The sequence below is a fragment of the Herpailurus yagouaroundi genome, unplaced genomic scaffold (genome assembly GCF_014898765.1).
Source record: "Herpailurus yagouaroundi ecotype Mexico unplaced genomic scaffold, PumYag 160, whole genome shotgun sequence".
NCBI classification, from domain to species: domain Eukaryota; kingdom Metazoa; phylum Chordata; class Mammalia; order Carnivora; family Felidae; genus Herpailurus; species Herpailurus yagouaroundi.
The window spans coordinates 6967963-6986574 of record NW_024412401.1 but is presented as its reverse complement, the minus strand read 5'-3'; the positions used below and the strand labels follow the sequence as shown (position 1 = coordinate 6986574).

General features: G+C 41.9%; 1 protein-coding gene across 9 annotated transcripts in view; it reads right to left on the bottom strand.

Moving 5' to 3' along the window:
* The window catches only part of ADAMTSL1 (ADAMTS like 1), an 885520-nt gene that overhangs the window by 80461 nt on the left and 786447 nt on the right, over window positions 1-18612 (bottom strand). For all 9 annotated transcript variants that reach the window (XM_040481343.1, XM_040481342.1, XM_040481344.1 and 6 more), the window contains one exon: window positions 4211-4339. In XM_040481343.1, coding sequence (XP_040337277.1) covers window positions 4211-4339 — 129 coding nt within the window. The remainder of the gene's footprint in view (window positions 1-4210; window positions 4340-18612) is intronic.

Genomic DNA, 18612 nt, shown 5'->3' with positions numbered 1-18612 from the left:
CTGATTCCTCAACTGTTTATTTCTATATCACTAGTCCTGATGATTTTACCCACTAAGCTCTTCCAAAGCCTCCTTTGCTCTTAGGATAAAATCCCAAATTGTACCATAATCTATGAGAGCATGTAAGAGCTAGCCCCTGCCTGCTGCCCCCCACCCTCCAGCCACATGTCGTGCTACTTTCTTCTCTGCTCTCTGTACTAGAGCCACACCAGCCATATTCTACTCCTTTAGATGAAGCCTGTTCTTTCTACCTCAGGACCTTTGTACATGCTAGTCCCAAATGACTGAAACACTCCCTCCTCCCCTAACCCTTTATCTCCTACCAAGTTTTTTGAACTCAAATAGAGAAAAAGTGTGTGAGTAGTACAGTGGTTTGGATCACTTTTCAAGAAGAATGCTCATCATACTCACTGCTTAATATTTTTTATGTTTAAGCGTTGGGAAGAATTTGTGAGGCTGCATCTTACAAATTGAACGCATATATGTACAAAAAGTTATTTAATGAGAAATGGCTAACAACTCTAACATGTAAGGACAGAAGTTAATCTACATAAATTATGTCATATTCTGAATATAGACTATAAAATAGCCAATAAATTATACCCTAAGAAAGCCACAGAGCCACTGTATTAGTAAAGCAAAAGTCATTCCTAATGCCCTTGAGTGTCACAACACTTTTGACCGGAGACTCAAGGGTAATTTCTTTGTCCAGCAAATTCACAGACCAACTGTGTAATCAAAAGTAGCCTTTTTCCCACCACTCTGAATAAATATCTTATTTAACAAAAGGCATAATGACAGAGATACACAGGTTCATTTTGGTTAACCACGATTAACACAAATGGTTCTATGAATAAAAATAAAAATAAAGACTGTAATGTGCCCAGCCAGGCAAAAACTGGGCACGACCTGAGATCTCATGATAAGGTCACCAAGAGTGAGTCTCTGGATGTAGTCAGGGAGACAGGGCACCAGGTGGCATGGAAGAATTGGCCAAAGCTGGTTTCAGTGCCCCCGGTTCCCCGTGGTGAATACTTCCTTGCCTGGATTCTGCTTCTCTCAGTCGCCTTTAAGTGCCCACTTCCTTGTTGCGCTGTCCTTGATCCCCATTCTTCTACTCCTACCAACCTCACCCATCAAGAAGAGAGCCGGCATGGTCCATTTTGTCTCCGGTCAGTGCTCTGTCGCTGAGGCATGTGTTCGCAGTGACCAGGTGAGGAATGATGGTTCTGCACAGAAGGCCTTACCTGCACCAGCAGTCCCTGCACGAAGGGCAGCCCTGTCAGAGGTTTTATCTGACTCTTCATCTGGGACTACAGGGCCTGAAGGGGTGTGGCTGTGGAAGGTTTTGCTGATGAGGTTGGACATGCAGGCCAAGGGAAGCTTTACAAAAAGAAGCTAATGTAGGATGACAGAGATTTATATTTTTGATTTCCTGGAGCTACCAGAATATTTCAGAGAAAAGCAGCCTGGCCACTGTTTGGAAACAAAATGCCTTAGAGTAAGATCTTCCTCCTACCTATTTGAAAATGGGTTATCTGCTCTTGCACTGTTGGTGGGAATGCAAACTGGTGCAGCCGCTCTGGAAAACTGTGGAGGTTCCTCAAAATATTAAAAACAGATCTACCCTGTGACCCAATAATAGCACTGCTAGGAATTTACCCAAGGGATACAGGAGTGCTGATGCATAGGGGCACTTGTACCCCAGTGTTTATATAGCAGCACTTTTTTTTTCAATATATGAAATTTATTGTCAAATTGGTTTCCATACAACACCCAGTGCTCATCCCAAAAGATGCCCTCCTCAATACCCATCACCCATCCTCCCCTCCCTCCCACCCCTCATCAACCCTCAGTTTGTTCTCAGTTTTTAAGAGTCTCTTATGCTTTGGCTCCATCCCTCTCTAACCTCTTTTTTTTTTCCTTCCCCTCCCCCATGGGTTTCTGTTAAGTGTCTCAGGATCCACACAAGAGTGAAAACATATGGTATCTGTATTTCTCTGTATGGCTTATTTCACTTAGCATAACACTCTCCAGTTCCATCCACGTTGCTACAAAGGGCCATATTTCATTCTTTCTCATTGCCACGTAGTACTCCATAGTGTAGTAAATCACAATTTCTTTCTCCGTTCATCAGTTGATGGACATTTAGGCTCTTTCCATAATTTGGCTATTGTTGAGAGTTATATAGCAGCAGTTTCAACAATAGCCAAATTATGGGAAGAGCCTAAATGTCCATCAACTGACAAATGGATAAAGAAGATGTGGTTTATATATATAATGGAATACTACTTGGCAAATGAGAAAGAATGAAATCTGGCCATTTGCAGCAACATGGATGGGACTGGAAGGTATTATGCTAAGTGAAATAAGTCAGGCAGGAAAGACAGATACCGTATGTTTTCACTCATAGGTGGATCTTGAGAAACTTAAAAGAAGACCATGGGGGGAGGAGAAGGGAAAAAAAAAGTTACAGAGAGGGAGGGAGGCAAACCGTAAGAAACTCTTGGATACTGAGAACAAACTGACGGTTGATGGGGGGTGGGGGAGAGGGGAAAGTGGGTGATGGGCATTGAGGAGGGCAGTTGTTGTATGGAAACCAATTTGTCAATAAATTATATTAAAAAAATGAAAATGGGCTATCTGGCTCATAAATCCTAAGTGGAGGTAAAGCCTCTGGTAATGGGGTAGAGATTGGAGATCGAGAAAGCCCCAGAACAGGGTGCCAATGCCTGTCCACTGTGCACACTGAGCATGACTGGGTAACCTGGGTTTGGGTGTGCCACAGCAGGCTACAGCCACTGAGGACAACAAGCAGGGGACTGTAGCTGGGCCCTGGTACAATGCATTTCTCTGCATTGTGGCAGTGAAAACCTTTAGGGTAGATGTCACCAAGTAGTGGTCCACAGGAAGGGAGGATCAGCATCTGGGTTTTGTAGGATTTTTTTTTTTTTTGTAGGTTTATTTATTGAGAGAGAGAGAGAGAGAGAAAGAGAAAGAGAGAGAGAGAGCGCGCACGCGCGCAGGGGAGGGGCAGGGAGAGAGGGAGAGAGAGAATCCAAAGCAGGCTCCACACTGTCAGTGCAGAGCCCAATGAGGGGCTTGAACTTACGAACCATGAGATCATGACCTGAGCCAAAATTAAGAGTTGGACACTTAACCAACTGAGCCACAGGCACCCCTGTTGTTTTTTAATCGGAGGTTAAGTATCTTTATAAAGAGCATATACCATCCCCTACTGTCTACCACTCCTCCACTTTCCTCTGACTTTCTGTTCCCTGTAGGCCTCTGGGTTTGCAAGGCCAACTGGAGGGCAATTCCTGTATCACCACTAACAGCACCGGATGTTTTCATCAATGACTCCTACCCACTTTTGATGAGAGTAAGCTCCAGATTCCTGCTGGTCTTACCTCTGCCATCTCTCTCATGTTCCTCTACCCTTTACCTTTCTATCACCAGTGCCCTGAGTTCAGGCCCCCATTACCTCTTCTCTAAACTACTCTGACAGCATTTTTTTTTTAAGATTTTATTTTTAAGTAATCTTTCCACCCAACGTGGGGCTCGAACTCACAGCCTTGAAATAGAGTCACACGCTCTATTGACTGAGCCAGCCAGGTGCCCCAACTACTATGACAGCTTCTTAATGGGCCTCTCTGTTCCAGTATTTCCTATCTTCAATCCATTTTATGTACTGCTGTTGGCTTCGTCCTCTGGAAGTATGGCTCCTTAATGTCACTTTCCACCCACCTTTTTCTGAACTCCTTGGCCAAGCATTTAAGGTCTCCCATGGCATAGTTACAACCCACCTTCCTAAAGTTTAAGCCCCTCCACACCATTTCTGTACTCTGGGCTCCAGCCAGAACAGCCACACACCGTTTGCTTCTATCTTGGGGCTTTCTTACTTCCATGAATTTTTCACAATCTTTTGTTCGCTTGGAACACTCTTTGCCCCCATCTTTGCATGTTCACATTCTATCAGTGTGCAAGGCTGAAATAAGAAACCACCTCATCCCAGCCAGAATTCATCTTTCCTCCTCTAAACTTCTGTAGCCTTTTCCATTTTCAGGGTGACTGAGGTTCTTTCCTTAGCTTTCCTATTAGTCCTGAGTCCCTAAGAATAGAATCTGTATTTATCTTTGTATCCCCTGACCTAGCACAAGGCTCCATTAATTTTTGAACACATGAACTAACACATGAATACATTTCTCACCTGCAACTTGGCAGTTAATGGTCACATTCACTCCTGGCACTGTTTTGATGGTGCTTCCTACATCAGCTGTGATTGCAGGCTCCTCAGTGTTGATCACAGTCACTCGTGATGTCTTCACTAGTGGCTTTCCTGAAAGTGGGAAGGAATGTGAGATTTTACTAAATGGTGGCTATGGGCTTGGGTCATTCACTTGAAACATGGGATGACCCACAATGAATAACTAGCATACCAAGGCTTTTCCCACTAACCACATTTTCCTTTGAAAAAACTGTAACTGCACGATATAGCAGCCATCCACCCACCTGCTCGCCCACCATAGAACTGTCAGAAAAAGAACAAAGATCGAAGAATCTGAAGATGGAGAATAGTATCTAACAAGCTGGGATGATTTGTGATTTGTGCATTTTATCGTTAAATTAATAAATGATAGTATATATTCTATTTTAAAGGTTTATTATTTTCTATGCTTTAAAAAAAATGTTTATTTATTTATTTTGAGAGAGAGAAAGACAGCGTGTGCACAAGTAGGGGAGGGGCAGAGAGAGAATCCCAAGTAGACTCTGCATTGTCAGCACAGAGCCTGATGTGGGGCATGATCGCAGGAATTATGAGATCATGACCTGAGCCAAAGTCAAAAGTCAGAGGCTTAACTGACTGAGCCACCCAGGTGCCCCAAGGGCCTCTTGTTTTCAATCAGTTTTTTTACTTTGAGATAATTATACATTCACATGCAGTTGTAAGAGATAACACAATCTCGTGTACTCTTTACCTAGATTCCCCCAATAGTAACATCTTATAAAACTATAGTATCATAATTAGGACATTGACATTGATAAGTTAAGCTAAAGAGCATTCCCATCACTAAAGGAGCCCAAATGCTGCCCCAGCCCTGCCTTAATCCTTTGGTAACTCTTAATCTCTTTTCCATTTCTAAAATTTTGTCATTTCAAGAACATTATAAAAATGGAATCCTATAGTACTCTAATTTAAAAAAAAATTTTTTTTTCCACTCAGAATAATTCTTTGGAGATTATATGGGGTCTCTAATGGTACCATGGTTGTGTGCTTGCTTCACTTGTTGAAGGACATCTGGGTTGTTTCCTGATGTGTCTATTTAAATAAAGCTGCTATAAATATTTCTGTACAAGTCTTTGTGCGAACATAAGTCTTCATTCATTTGGGATAAACGCCCAGGAGTGCCATTGCTAGGGCATACGGTAGTTGCATGTTTAGTTTTTAAAGAAACTGCTGAACTGTTTTCCAGAGTGGCTATATCATTTCACATTCCCATCGGTAACGTATGAGTGATCCAGTTTCCCTCCATCCTTGCCAGCATTTGGTGTTGCCATTAGTTTTAATTTTAGCCATTCTGATAGGTGTGCAGTGATATCTCATTGTGGTTTGAGTTCCCATTTCCCTGATGCTACTGATGTTGAATATTTTTTCACGTGCTTTCTTGCTGTCTTTATATCCTCTTTGGTAAAATGTCTCTTCGTGTCATTTGAGCAGTGTCTAACTGGAATATTATTTTCTGTTGAGTTTTGCAAGTTCTTTACACTCTAGATATTAGTCCTCTGTCAGATACGTGGTTTGCAAAGACTTTCTCTTACTGGTATTGTGACAGTATTTACGTTAAACTACTGTATCAATCTGGGGAGAATTGACATTCTATGTTGAATCTTCTAATACACGAACACTGTATGTCTATTTATTTAGATCTCTTTTAACTTCTTCCATCAGTGTTTTATGGTTTCTGACACACACGTTCTATATACATTTTGTTAGATTTATACCTAATTATTTTGATTTTGAGGGATGGTAAATTACATTGTATTTTCAATTTCACTGTTCACTGACAGTACATAGATATACTGCTGATTTAAAAAAAATTTTTTTTTTCCAACGTTTATTTATTTTTGGGACAGAGAGAGACAGAGCATGAACGGGGGAGGGGCAGAGAGAGAGGGAGACACAGAATCGGAAACAGGCTCCAGGCTCTGAGCCATCAGCCCAGAGCCCGACGCGGGGCTCGAACTCACGGACCGCGAGATCGTGACCTGGCTGAAGTCGGACGCTTAACCGACTGCGCCACCCAGGCGCCCCTATACTGCTGATTTTTGTATATACTGTAACCTTGTTAAACTTACATGTTGGTTCCAGGACTTGTTGTGGGTGGATTTCTTATAATTTTCTAAGTAGGTGATCATTTTGTCTGCAAATAGTGTTATTTCTTCCTTTCTGATCTGTATGCCTTTCATTTCCTTTTCTTGCATTATTTCACTGGATAGAGCTTCCAGCCCTGAGTAAGAATGCTAGAACTGAATAAGAATGCAGAGTAAGAGTGGTGATAGTGGGTTTGGGGTATGACGAGTGATTTTTAATTGATACTTGGACATTTTCATATTACGTTATGCAAATCTGGATCTTATTTAAGCCTACTGTTTTAGTTGGCTTTCTCTGCAACCACTAAGGTGGGGGAGCAGGGAAGGGCCACCTTATTACTACCCAATGGAAATAGAGGTCCAGATTCTCCAGCTGCCTCCTTTGTCACTCAAATGGGGGACTCCTCATTACTGCCGAGCAGAGCAGTGGTGGGACTTCTGGCTCCCCACGTGGTCTCTACTGGCTCCACTGTGGGAGGGGCCTTAGTGCTGTTGGGTAGTAGGTGAAAGTCCTGACTCTCCAAGAGGCCTTCTGTAACACCACTCCAGCGTAAAGGGTAAAGAAGGTGTCACAAGGTGAGGGTAGAATTCCAGGTTCCCAATGTGCTTTCTACCCTGCTTTTCACCCTGTGGGGATGAAATCTGTCTTTTCTGACACCACATCCATGGGGGTACTGAGGAACAATCACTTCACATCAGATGAGGTGAAGTCTAGGTTCCCCACTCAGCCTTTGCTGGTGTGGGTGGCAATGAATCATGGTTTTTTGTTTTGAGGTAGAGCTTCCCAAAAGTCTTCTGTCTGGTTAAGCCACCCCTTTCCCGGTCCTCTGGCTAGAGAGAGAGGTCTTCAGTTGAGGCATTTTTTTCGTGTTCCCATTGCATCTGCGGATGGCTGGCTTCTTCAGCTCTGAGTTTGGGAGTTAGGAGGCAAAAAGAGAACCCAAGGAGGTAACAACTGTGTAGTACCACAGTCCCCGAGGTCTCTAGCCAGTCTGCTTTTTCCTCTCCACCTTTGAGTCTTCAGTTTGTTTTATGTACAGTCGCCATGGATTTTAATTGTATTTAACAAGAAGAATGGGGACAAGTGCATGTGCTCCACCTTCCCGGAAGTAGAGGTTCTGTGTACGTGACATTTTAATGGGCCTTTATCAGCTGGGGCTAAAAATCCAGCACTTTGTGTACACGGCCGCAAGATACAATTAAAAGAACCATTTATTAAGCACCTCGGGGAAATAAGGGTCCACATGAAATCATTTTTTATGTACCCTAAGCTTACTTCTTTGCAAGCCAAATGGATTTAGTTTTGTTTTAACCATTTAATAGGCAGGACACTACAAGGTTGTTCCCTCTTCTGTACCTTCATTAACTGTGAAGAAACCCCTAACTCAACAATGCCATTTAACTTGCTTTCTATACTTTATGTTTTCTCCCTCATCTATTTATCCATCATTCCTGCCTGCACTGTCACACAGCCTCCTGTTACAAGCTGTCCTCTTTCTTCTCCTCTTCCCTTTTTTTTTAACTGTGCTCTAGGTATAGGTTGTTAAGCTCATTAAAACTATGTTCCAAGGCAGAAGCTTGAGTGAGGTCTGAATACGTGCATAGGCTTTCCATCCTTATTTTGACTGTTTAGGGGTCTTTTTCCTTATCTCACCTGTATGTACTCCATATATACGAGACTGTGTAAGACCTGAAGTGGAGATGAGTGGCTTTGAACTATGATGGTTTCCAAGAATAACACAGGGTGATAATAGGGGAGTAATCTGGAATGACAGTGAATAAATCCCAGCGTATTTTCCTTACCTCCCTACCTGCAGAAAGCTCCCTGCTCTAACTCCAAATATACCTTAAGTCTAACCTGCCCCTCTGTCGCTATAATCTAATGTTGTCACCTTCTCTGGCTGGACTGCAGCACAGCCTAACTGATCTCACTTCCACCTGTCACTATAGCCTCCTCTTGTGACAGCTTCAATGATCTTTCTCAAACATGAATCCAATTATGTAACTCTTCAGTTTAAATTATCCAGTGCTTTATCAGTGTGCGTAGAACAAAATTTCAAACTCCTTTTCACAACCAACCGTGTCCTCTATGGGTTCAGGCCCAACTGTCAACCTCTCCTACCTCACTGGAGCCACACTCCCCATCAGTCACTGCTCTGGCCACACTGACCTCCTTTCTCTTCCTAAAACATCGGCTCATGTACCAGGGCTCTTCCTTTTCCTGACAGCCTCTAGGTACAGACTTCTGCATGGCTGTCCTCTCCAGTTGTTCCTCAGGTGCAAATAATATCTCCTACTGGGACCTTTCCTAACCACCCCATCTAAATCAGGCATTCCTTTATCCCTGGCCAGTCATTATGTCTCTTACCACCAACTTCATAAACAAAGAAATATCCGAATTTATCATTTATTTGTGTATTCTCCGTCCCCATCCCTCACCAAGTAACCTCCATAAAAGCAGGGATCACATCACTCTTGTTCTCTTCTTTATTCCTACTGCCTAATCCGGGCACATTGGTAGGTCCTCAATCAATATCTAGTAAGTGAATATATGTGTGCGTTTCGTATGCTATGTGTATTCTGAATTTGTTTTTGCTTTTGTAACAACCCCGAGGCAGGTAAAGTACTTGTTTTATGTAATCAAAGAATCGAGGTTCAGAGATGCTTCACGGATTGCCCAAGATCACAGAGCAGCAGGTAGTAGGGGTAACCTAGATTTTTGACCTAAAGTCTGGTGCTTGTTATACGGAATCTCCAATCCTTGTCTGTGGACTGGCTGTCTCAGAACTCCCTGGGTACTTATTAAAAACATAATCTTCCTGCTATAATACAAATTGCCCCACTGTGCAATAAAAACAACTGTGCCAATGGAGAAAAGTAGGTAAGGGACCAGAGAGTTTCAGGCTCACAATTACTGTTATTTTTCCTATAGGAATTTTAATAATAAAGTTTTTTTTATAGCTACAAGTGTATAGCTATAAAATTCAAATGTCACTGAATTAAATCCAGCCCTTAATTAATTATATTGAGTTTTTGCTCAAAGGTAATGGCCTTTTGTCCTGTCACTAGAGGTGCTCTCATTTGCAGAAGCTACTTGTACATTTCTCACTACCTTCATGATCCATTGTTAAGACAAATCACGTTACCCAAGTATTTGTAATTATAAAATACTGTTTCTCTTTTTTTTCTTTTTAATGTTTATCAATTTATTTATTTATTTATTTTTTTTTTTAAATTTTTTTTTCAACATTTATTTATTTTTCGGACAGAGAGAGACAGAGCATGAACGGGGGAGGGGCAGAGAGAGAGGGAGACACAGAATCGGAAACAGGCTCCAGGCTCTGAGCCATCAGCCCAGAGCCTGATGCGGGGCTCGAACTCCCGGACCGCGAGATCGTGACCTGGCTGAAGTCGGGCGCTCAACCGACTGCGCCACCCAGGCGCCCCAAATTTATTTTGAGAGAGAGAGAGAGAGCTTGAGCAGGGGAGAGGCAGACAGAGAAGGAGAGAGAGAGAGAATCCCAAGCAGCCTCCGCACTGTCAGCACAGAGCTCCACATGGGGCTCAAACCCATGAACTATGAGATCATGACCTGAGCTAAAATTAAGAGTCAGATGGTTAACCAACTGAGACACCCAGGTGCCCCTGAAAATAATGTTTATCAACCTCTTACATCTATTAGAAAAAGCTTGTATATATTACTGAGTCCCATTCCAGACCTGCTAAATTTGAATCTTAGGTGGTTTAAAACTAGCACACAGGGCAACGACTTCGACTTGGGACACAAAGTTTCTCCCTACCCCAAGAGTAAGGCAACCGTGAGATGGTTTTAGGTCCCCTTTGATTTACTCCACCGTGGTTCCCAAGGAAACAGATTCATCCAATGTGCATAACCATGCCATTCCAGTATACAGGAGAAGCTTTGCCAGTGACAGAGTTCAGACTTCTGATAAAGTTTTCTGTCCTGGAATGGAAGCTATAATCTCCATTTTCAACAAGTTCATAGGTAATTCTGATACACAGCCAGGTTTGAAAATCAACAAATACACTCTTCTGGTTTTTCTGTAACTGATTTCTCTGATTCTGGTGAGTTGGAAAGATTTCTTTTAAGACACCTTTGCTAGTTCCTATTTGAAAATTTCAAGTTGGACCTTGATTTTAATGGTCAGCTAACAACAACAACAACAACAACAACAACAACAGCACCACCAGCAGCAACAACATGAACCTATTCTAGATCATCTGGATGATGACCTAATAAGTGAGTGCTGCTAAGTGATGCCATGCCTAGGTTTGTGTCTGATTATATTCACGTTAATGAGTTTGACTTGAAAAAAAATTTTTTTAATGTTTGTTCATCTTTGAGAGACAGAGAGAGACAGAGCATGAGCAGGGAAGGGGTAGAGAGAGGGAGACACAGAATCCGAAGCAGGCTCCAGGCTCTAAGCTGTCAGCACAGAGCCCGACACAGGGCTCAACCTCACAAACTGCAAGATCGTGACCTGAGCCGAAGTCGGACACTCAACTGACTGAGCCACCCAGGCGCCCCTGAGTATGACTTTTAATTATGGAAGTTAATTAAGATGAAAAAAAAAGACTAGAGATGCACAGAGGGAGTGAAATGATAAATTAAATGTTTGTGCTAAGACGATGCTCAAAAACAAAAGTCACGGCATGCTGTACTCAGAATGGCTTTCACAGTAGGCAAAGCAGAAACGTCCCACGGGACTTGGGCCGTGACGGCAGGGCCTCTGCAGTGTGAGGGGTACCTGGGCTGTCAGGCTGGTGGGCACATGCTGCTGGCAGCTCTTCCCTTCTTCAAGTCAGCCTCAGCCAGCAGAGTAAATTCACACTCACTGATGTAAACCGATAGGGTTTATAGATTAGGCTTTCCTTTAATCTATGCATTTCTCTTACAGCTGACTAAGAGCGAGAGAGAAGGAGATTAAGCCTAGTTATACATGCCTAAGAGAAAAGAAATGGAAACAAAGGCAAGTGTTTCCATTTACTGGGCCTAATATGAGGAATCAAGCCCGTCCGAGAGAGTCAGACCTAGAAACAGCAGCATGAAGGGAATCGTTTTTGCTCGGTTCAGATCTCATAGCCCTTAGCTTTTGGATTATGGCTCCTGTTAGAAGTCATGTGGAAGAGGGGAGATAGAGCCTCACTAGCGATAAGCAAGGGCAGCCCTTGTCACAGGGTGAACGTGAGGCACAGCTAAACCCGTGTGTCGGTATCCAATGGTGTGCTACCTTGTGATGCCTCTACAGCAGAGGAGTTCGGCCACCCAGGCACTGTCCTTACCCTGAAGGATGAGCAATGGAGAGACAGGTAGGGATAAATGAGCAGCCCCAGGAGCAAATGCTCAGAAATATATTCCTGGGTGTAGCCTAGGTTCTGGTTCATGCCTCTTTCCCGCATGTGTGGCTCTGGGTAAAATCAAAACCCAATGGGAAAAAATCTGAACATATGTGTCTGAAAAATATCTTTGGCCCAGTATAAAGGTGATTGAGAGAGGAGCCAGGAGAGATGGAAGGTTTGTTTTTTGAGTGCAGCCAAGAACAGAGAGCATTGTGAGTAACTTTTTCTCAGGGCCCAAGTCCAGGCCTCTGCTAATAGGAACTTTGTTTTTAACAGCATGATGCCTTCCATTTTAGAAGCTCCGGCTGAGGCAGATTTACTACTAACCAACTCCTTTCTTCTTCTCAGTCACACAGCTAGGTCACTTCTCAGCCTCTTTGCAGTTAGGTGTTAGCAAGGTACCAAGTTCTAGCTGATGGAATGCGAGAATACCACTTCTTGGCCCTACCTTCGAAATCCATCCTGAGCAATGATTTATTTCAGACTTTATGTGAACAAGAAACAGTCTATCATATTTAGCCATCATATATTTGCATTTTTTTTGTCACAGTAGTTAGCAAGGGCTAATTAATCCAGGCTTAGTGAATATCTGTTAACTCATTGAATGAAATGGGTCCTTCTTTCAATTCTCCTAACCTTATGAGTCACAAACATCATTTGAAAATGGTTCTTTACTATTGTGAGCCATCAAAAGTGAATCATACTTCAAAGACTTGAGGTTCTTACTGTGTAGCTGGAGGCAATCTATGCTGGGAAATGTGCATGTGCGTTCATTCCCAGGCAGAATGGGACATGTTGAAGATGACTGTGGTACAGGGCAGTGACAGAAATGGGAACTGCAGGCGGTGGGTTTAGAGACTACCTGAGAGCTCCAGAAAGGATGTGCCAACGGCACATAGGTTTGAGATTCTGAAGCCTGAACTAGCGATTGGCAGAGTCCTCCTAGGGTACCATGCAGGTATGGACTCTGGGTAACATGCATGAGGACTGAGCAGCAAAAAAAAAAAAAAAAAAAAAAGCATGATAAACTAGTGATGTCTACAGTGGGCATGGGCACGAGAAGGGGCAGCCCACACATCAGGTGTCTGGACTCCATCACTGGAGAGTGACCTTAGGCAAGTTATTTAATCTCTTTGTGCCTTGGTTTTCTACTTCTATGACTGCAGAGAAGAATAGACACATTAATGTATGTAAAGCTGTTAGAAGGATTCCTTAGCACAGTATGAGGTTTGAATAAATGTTAGCAATTATCGGCATCAGATCTGCAAAATGGGAGGAAATGCTGTGACGGTGTTGGGAACTTCTGGTAAACTAAGAAGCAAGTTTAAAGAAAACAAAGAGGAAATGAACAAGAAAACAGAGAAGGATCAACTCTGTTAGTGAGAAGGAACTCAACTGTTTCAATTTTGAAAAACTGTGAAGGTTTCAGGATAATTACAAAAAGAGGAAATTTAAATACGATGGATTCTCCCGAAACTGCCATCAGCATCTGGACAGACACAGAGAGCTTAAAAGTCACCCCAGGATTGGTCTTGTTGGAGACCCCAGAAAGCATCTACTTGCAGAGAAATGAGACTGCGTGTGCTAGGCTGACTTGCCAGGGACCCCTGCAGTACAGTTCAGGAAGCCAGCTGTGATAGCCAGTGGCCCCAAATCTCAATTCAGGAGAAAGGTGAAGAAGGTAGTGACACCCACTAATGAAAAGGTTATTCAGCAATGAGGTGTTACAAATGTCACATACTTTCAATATCTAAAACAAAGCAAACTGTATTCAGCCCAGATTTAATCAATGGATGATGTCTTGTAATAAATGAGACTATCCAAACAATGCCATAAGAAATGCTCACTTCTGTAAGTATCACCGGTTTCTCACACGGGCCACTGGAGGTAAATCTGCAAAAGCTCTCTGAAGTGAGAATTCCCGGTTGAAGAATTTGAGACTCATGAGTTAAATACAGTTAACCACGATCAGTGCGATCTCATAAAAGCCCTTATAAATACCAACATCTTAGACATCTGAAATTAGTAATGTTGGATACTGACTATTACCAGTTACCATCCCGTGCCGGCCAGAAACTTTTCAGTATCTGGCTACCTGGCAATTTCAACAAGAGTTGCTTTGTTACAGATAATAGTTATACTGAAAAGCATGATTTTTTTCCCCTTAGTCTGGTTCTCCTTCCAAATACCTTTCACATTTTATAGCTTGGGAGTTTTTAACTCCTTCCTGTCCTGCTGTCTCTCATGTGGGGTCTCCTCCTCTTCCATCTCCTGCCTCCTGATTGGCATCTGATCTTTCAGTCCACTCTGCTTACCCTGTCCCCTTTCTCATCACTGGTCCTTTGGAAAACTTTCCTCTCACCTATTATTTTTCTAAGACATCACTGCAAAAGCTGTACTTCTTTGCTATCTAGTCTTCTAGTTTTCCAAAGAAAGGAATAAATTTGTAAATGCTAGGATTTCAGGTACGGGGAGTTTATAGCTGGTAGCGGTGGTGGAGTGGGGACTGCTGTTCTTGATTTGCATGTAAGAAATTCATAGGAGTCTTAGGTCTTCAAGAGACTCACGTGTGCATCTGTTTAAAACCCCTCTGTTTATAATAAGGACACAGATTTATAGTTCTAAATCTGTTTCTAAATTTTGAAATAAGGCAAATACTTTGCCTAGAATCCTATTTATTCCATTATTACAATAGTTTCCTTTTTTTGTAATAGCAAAAAATAAATGCTTCTCTTTCATCCAAATTGCTACATGGTTTTAGTTAGTGTAATCTAATAAATTATTATGCTTTGCATAATACTCTGACAACACTGGGAAATGTGGTGTAACATGTAATCAGAGAATACAGAAAACAAAATACAGAAACCAGACAGTACTGGTAAACTCCAGGCTATGTTCACAGCACAGACATGTTTAGCCTCAAAATAATTTTTTTTAAAGTTTGAATTATTTGAGCTTAGTTAAAAATGGAGATCTGTGTCTGTTTTGGTTTGGCTTATCTGGAAAAATTAGAAGGTCTATCTATATGCATTTTTCTATGTCAACAGTTAGATGAAAATGAGCTATGCCTTTCAGACAGGGTATGCTAGGCAGAATAATGCCCCCCACCCCCCAAAGATGTCTGCATCCTAATCCTTGGAATTGGTGTTCATGTTATGTTGTGTGGCAAAAGGAAACTAAGGTTGCTAACCAGCTGACTTTAAAATAGGGAAATTATTCTAGAGTATTTAGGTGGGCTCAGTCTATCATATGAGCTCTTAAAATCAGAACAGGGAGAAGTGTGTCAGAGAGAGGCATCATGAGAAGGGCTCAGTCCACCATTTCTAGCTTTGAAGATGGATGAAGAGGGCCAGATGCCAAGCAATGCAGTACCTTCCAGAATCTGGGAATGGCACCCTGTTCATAGCCAGTAACAAAACAGAAACCACAGTCCTAGGTAGCAAGGAATTAAGTATTGCCAACGATCTAAATGAGCAAAAAATGAAAAGCAATCTTCCCTAGAGCTTTCAGAAATGAATGCAGCCTGTTGACCTCTTGATTTTACCTTGTGAGACTGTACTAGACTTTGACCAAAGAACTGTAAGATAATATATTTGTGTTGTTTTGACAAAGTTATCACTACAACAAAGAAGGTATATAAATGACTAGTAAGCACAAAAAAGATACTTGACATCATTAATCATGAGAGAAATAGAAATTAAAATCACAATGAAATACTCTCATTCAGGAGCATGGTTATAATAAAAAGAATGGACAATAACAAGCATTGGCGAGGATGTGGAGAAACTGAAACTCTCATGCATTGCTGGTGGAAATGCAAAATGGTCCGGCCACTTTGGAACACAGTTGGTAATTTCTTAAAAAGTTAAATCCAAATGTGGCACATAAACCAGCTATCCCACTTTTAGGTATCTACTCCCAAGAGAAAGGAAAACATAACTCCACACTGCATGTGAATGTTCACACAGCATTATTCACAACATACAAAAAATAAAAACAACCCAAATATCCATCAACTGATGAATAAATGTGGTATATTCATACAATGGAACAGTATTCCACCATAAAAAATTTAGCAGATGTGTTACAATGTGGATGACGTTTGAAAACGTTATGCTAAGTGAAAGTAACAAATGACCATGTATTGTGTGATCCATTGATATGAAATTCCCAGAATAGGTACATCGATGGACACATACATCAGTGCTTGCTTAGAGCTAGAGGAAATGGGGGGACTAGGGAGTGATAGTTAAAGGGTATGGATTTTATTTTCAGTATAATGAAAATGCTCTAAACTTGAGCAAGGTGATGGATGTACAACTTAAGGTACTAAAAGCCATCGAATTATATACTGTCAATGGCTGAATTGTGTAGTATGTGGATCATTTTTAAAAATTTTAAATAATTTAATAATTCAAATAATATTTTTTAAAAAAACAATAACCTTGGATCAGAGTGATGGTTACACAACTTAAAAATTTGCTAAAAATGGGGCGCCTGGGTGGCTCAGTCGGTTAAGGCTCTGACTTTGGCTCAGGTCATTATCTCATGGCTTGGGGGTTCAAGCCCTGTATTGGGCTCTGTGCTGACAGCTCAGAGCCTGGAGCCTGCTTCAAATTCTGTTTCTCCCTCTCTCTCTGTCCTTCCCCTGCTCACACTTTTTCTCTGTCTCTCAAAAATGAATGTTAAAAAAAAAAAAGTAAAAAAAATTTGCTAAAAAAAATCACTGAATTGCACACTGACAATGGGTGATATAAATTATACCTTGATAAAGCTGAAAAAATAGTTTTAACCCAATTTAATCTATTTGTGATGATTCGGGAACATTGTGACTATTAATTATTTGGCACCAAAAATGAGAGGAATTGGGATTTCTTTGACCTTGCTATCCTGTTTAGTTGGTGTGCCTTTAGTATAAACATTGTAGGGCCTAAGGTGGTGGTCAGGGCTCAGACTCCTTTTCAGAACATTCCCAGGCTGTGTGGCTTCCTTCTACTCTCTTGTTTTCAATACCCTTTCCTAAAGATATTTTTTGCCATTGTTAGTGTGTCATTTACCTCTTCTAATGATTCAGGTGGAGTCTATGATTTATTGGAAGACTAAGGCAGCAAGTGGTGCTGTCCTCGCTTTTTCTGCATGTTCCACTGCAGAATCCTAGACAAGTGACCCCACATCTAGTACAACCATGTGATGCTGCAGTGTTTCTCAGAAACAACTAACCCAGGCTATGCTATATCCTGCTATCTGTCCAACCACTCATCCTTCCCTCATTCCTTCGGACAGATGTGGGCATTGCTTTTTCAGAATTTGAGACAGGCTAGTTTGGATCATTTGTACTCTTTATGTTTGCTTATTTTGAGAGAGCACGTGAGCAGGGGAGGGGTAGAGAGGACAGAGAGAATCCCAAGCAGGTTCTGTGCTGTCAGCGTGGAGCCCAATGCAGGGCTCCAGCTCATGAACTGTGAAATTATGAACCGAGCTGAAACCAAGAGTTGACGCTTAACTGACTGAGCCACCCAGGGGCCCCAGGATTGTGTGTACTTCATTTCCTTTAGTCTACTGAAAAGCAGAGCAGGTTAGTTGGATTCTCCTGCTAAATTCATGCCCATTTTATCTAAGTTCTGTAAAGACTAGTGCTCTGTAGTGGGCAGGCTACACATCTGTGCATAAAGAACAAAACTTAAGGATGCTGATTACTCAGGATTATATCAGATAATAAAATCCCTTGATGGCAGCTTGGATTAGTCAATGGCCAATACCCTGTGGTCCAGAGCACCATCTGGAACATAGCCAAACTTGTCTACCTTTCCCTCCGATCCAGAGCACTGGAGAAAACCTCCCTTTGTTTTTGCCACTGGTGACGAAACCCTCTCTAGCCATCTGTAAAGAAAAGCCCTTCTCTGGTTAACAGAATTGCTGGCTAAAAAAAATTCAGAAATGCCAATTTAAAATGACTTACATTATAAAACCTTACAAAACTGCTCATCTTTTATTGCAGCTACTAAATCATGATGGGGAGGGGGCAGAGAAAGAAGAATTTCAAGGACAACTGCCTTTTTATTTTCCTTTTTCTTTTCTGTGATCTCTTTATTAGACACAGTATGTGTCAGCTATTCAACTCATCAAAAAGCAGAAAAGCATGCCAGTTAAGGAGAAATATTTTCTGTCTCTCTCTTCCTGTGAAAACTTCAGATGAGCTCATCTGTGTTCTCTCCTTTCAATGAAAGATAAGCTCATCCCTCACCTTCTTCCCATTTTCCAGTGATGATGTCAGGCAGGCCTTACAGTATCTCTTTTGTGATCTTATAAAATCAATGACAACCAAACACGTTTCCCTCATGGCTATGACCTCATCCATGGTTTACACCTGGACAGGACTCATCTGCATTGGTAAGTAGAGCTAAACTCCACTGATCCAGACTGAAGCAATTTGCCAGGAAACTACTGCTTTCCTTCAAAACCCTGCTTTACCATTCAGCTTGGTTTCTGAGCAACCTGGCTGAGTGTTGAATCTGACTAGTCAAGAGGGTTCTCCAATCTTTGTGCCCATCTCTGTGCACACCAGAAACTCTCCTTTTACCCAGAACTGTCTATACCTCATGTAAAGTAATAAATACTTCAAAGAGTTACGTATGTGACATTTTGGGGATAATCTTACACTCCTCCCTCCCTCCTATTACCCTTCCATCCACCGTATGCTACTGTCATCTACATTCTGAGCAGTGAAACACATATCCAATTAAGTCACTTTAGGACAGAAAGGAATTTTGTGCCCCTGTGTTTACATGGCTGTGGGCTTCCATTCTGAACCAGGGAGGTTGACAGGAGGCTATCTCCATACTGAGAAGCAAAGTAGTCTCAAATCTCTGAGACTCAAAG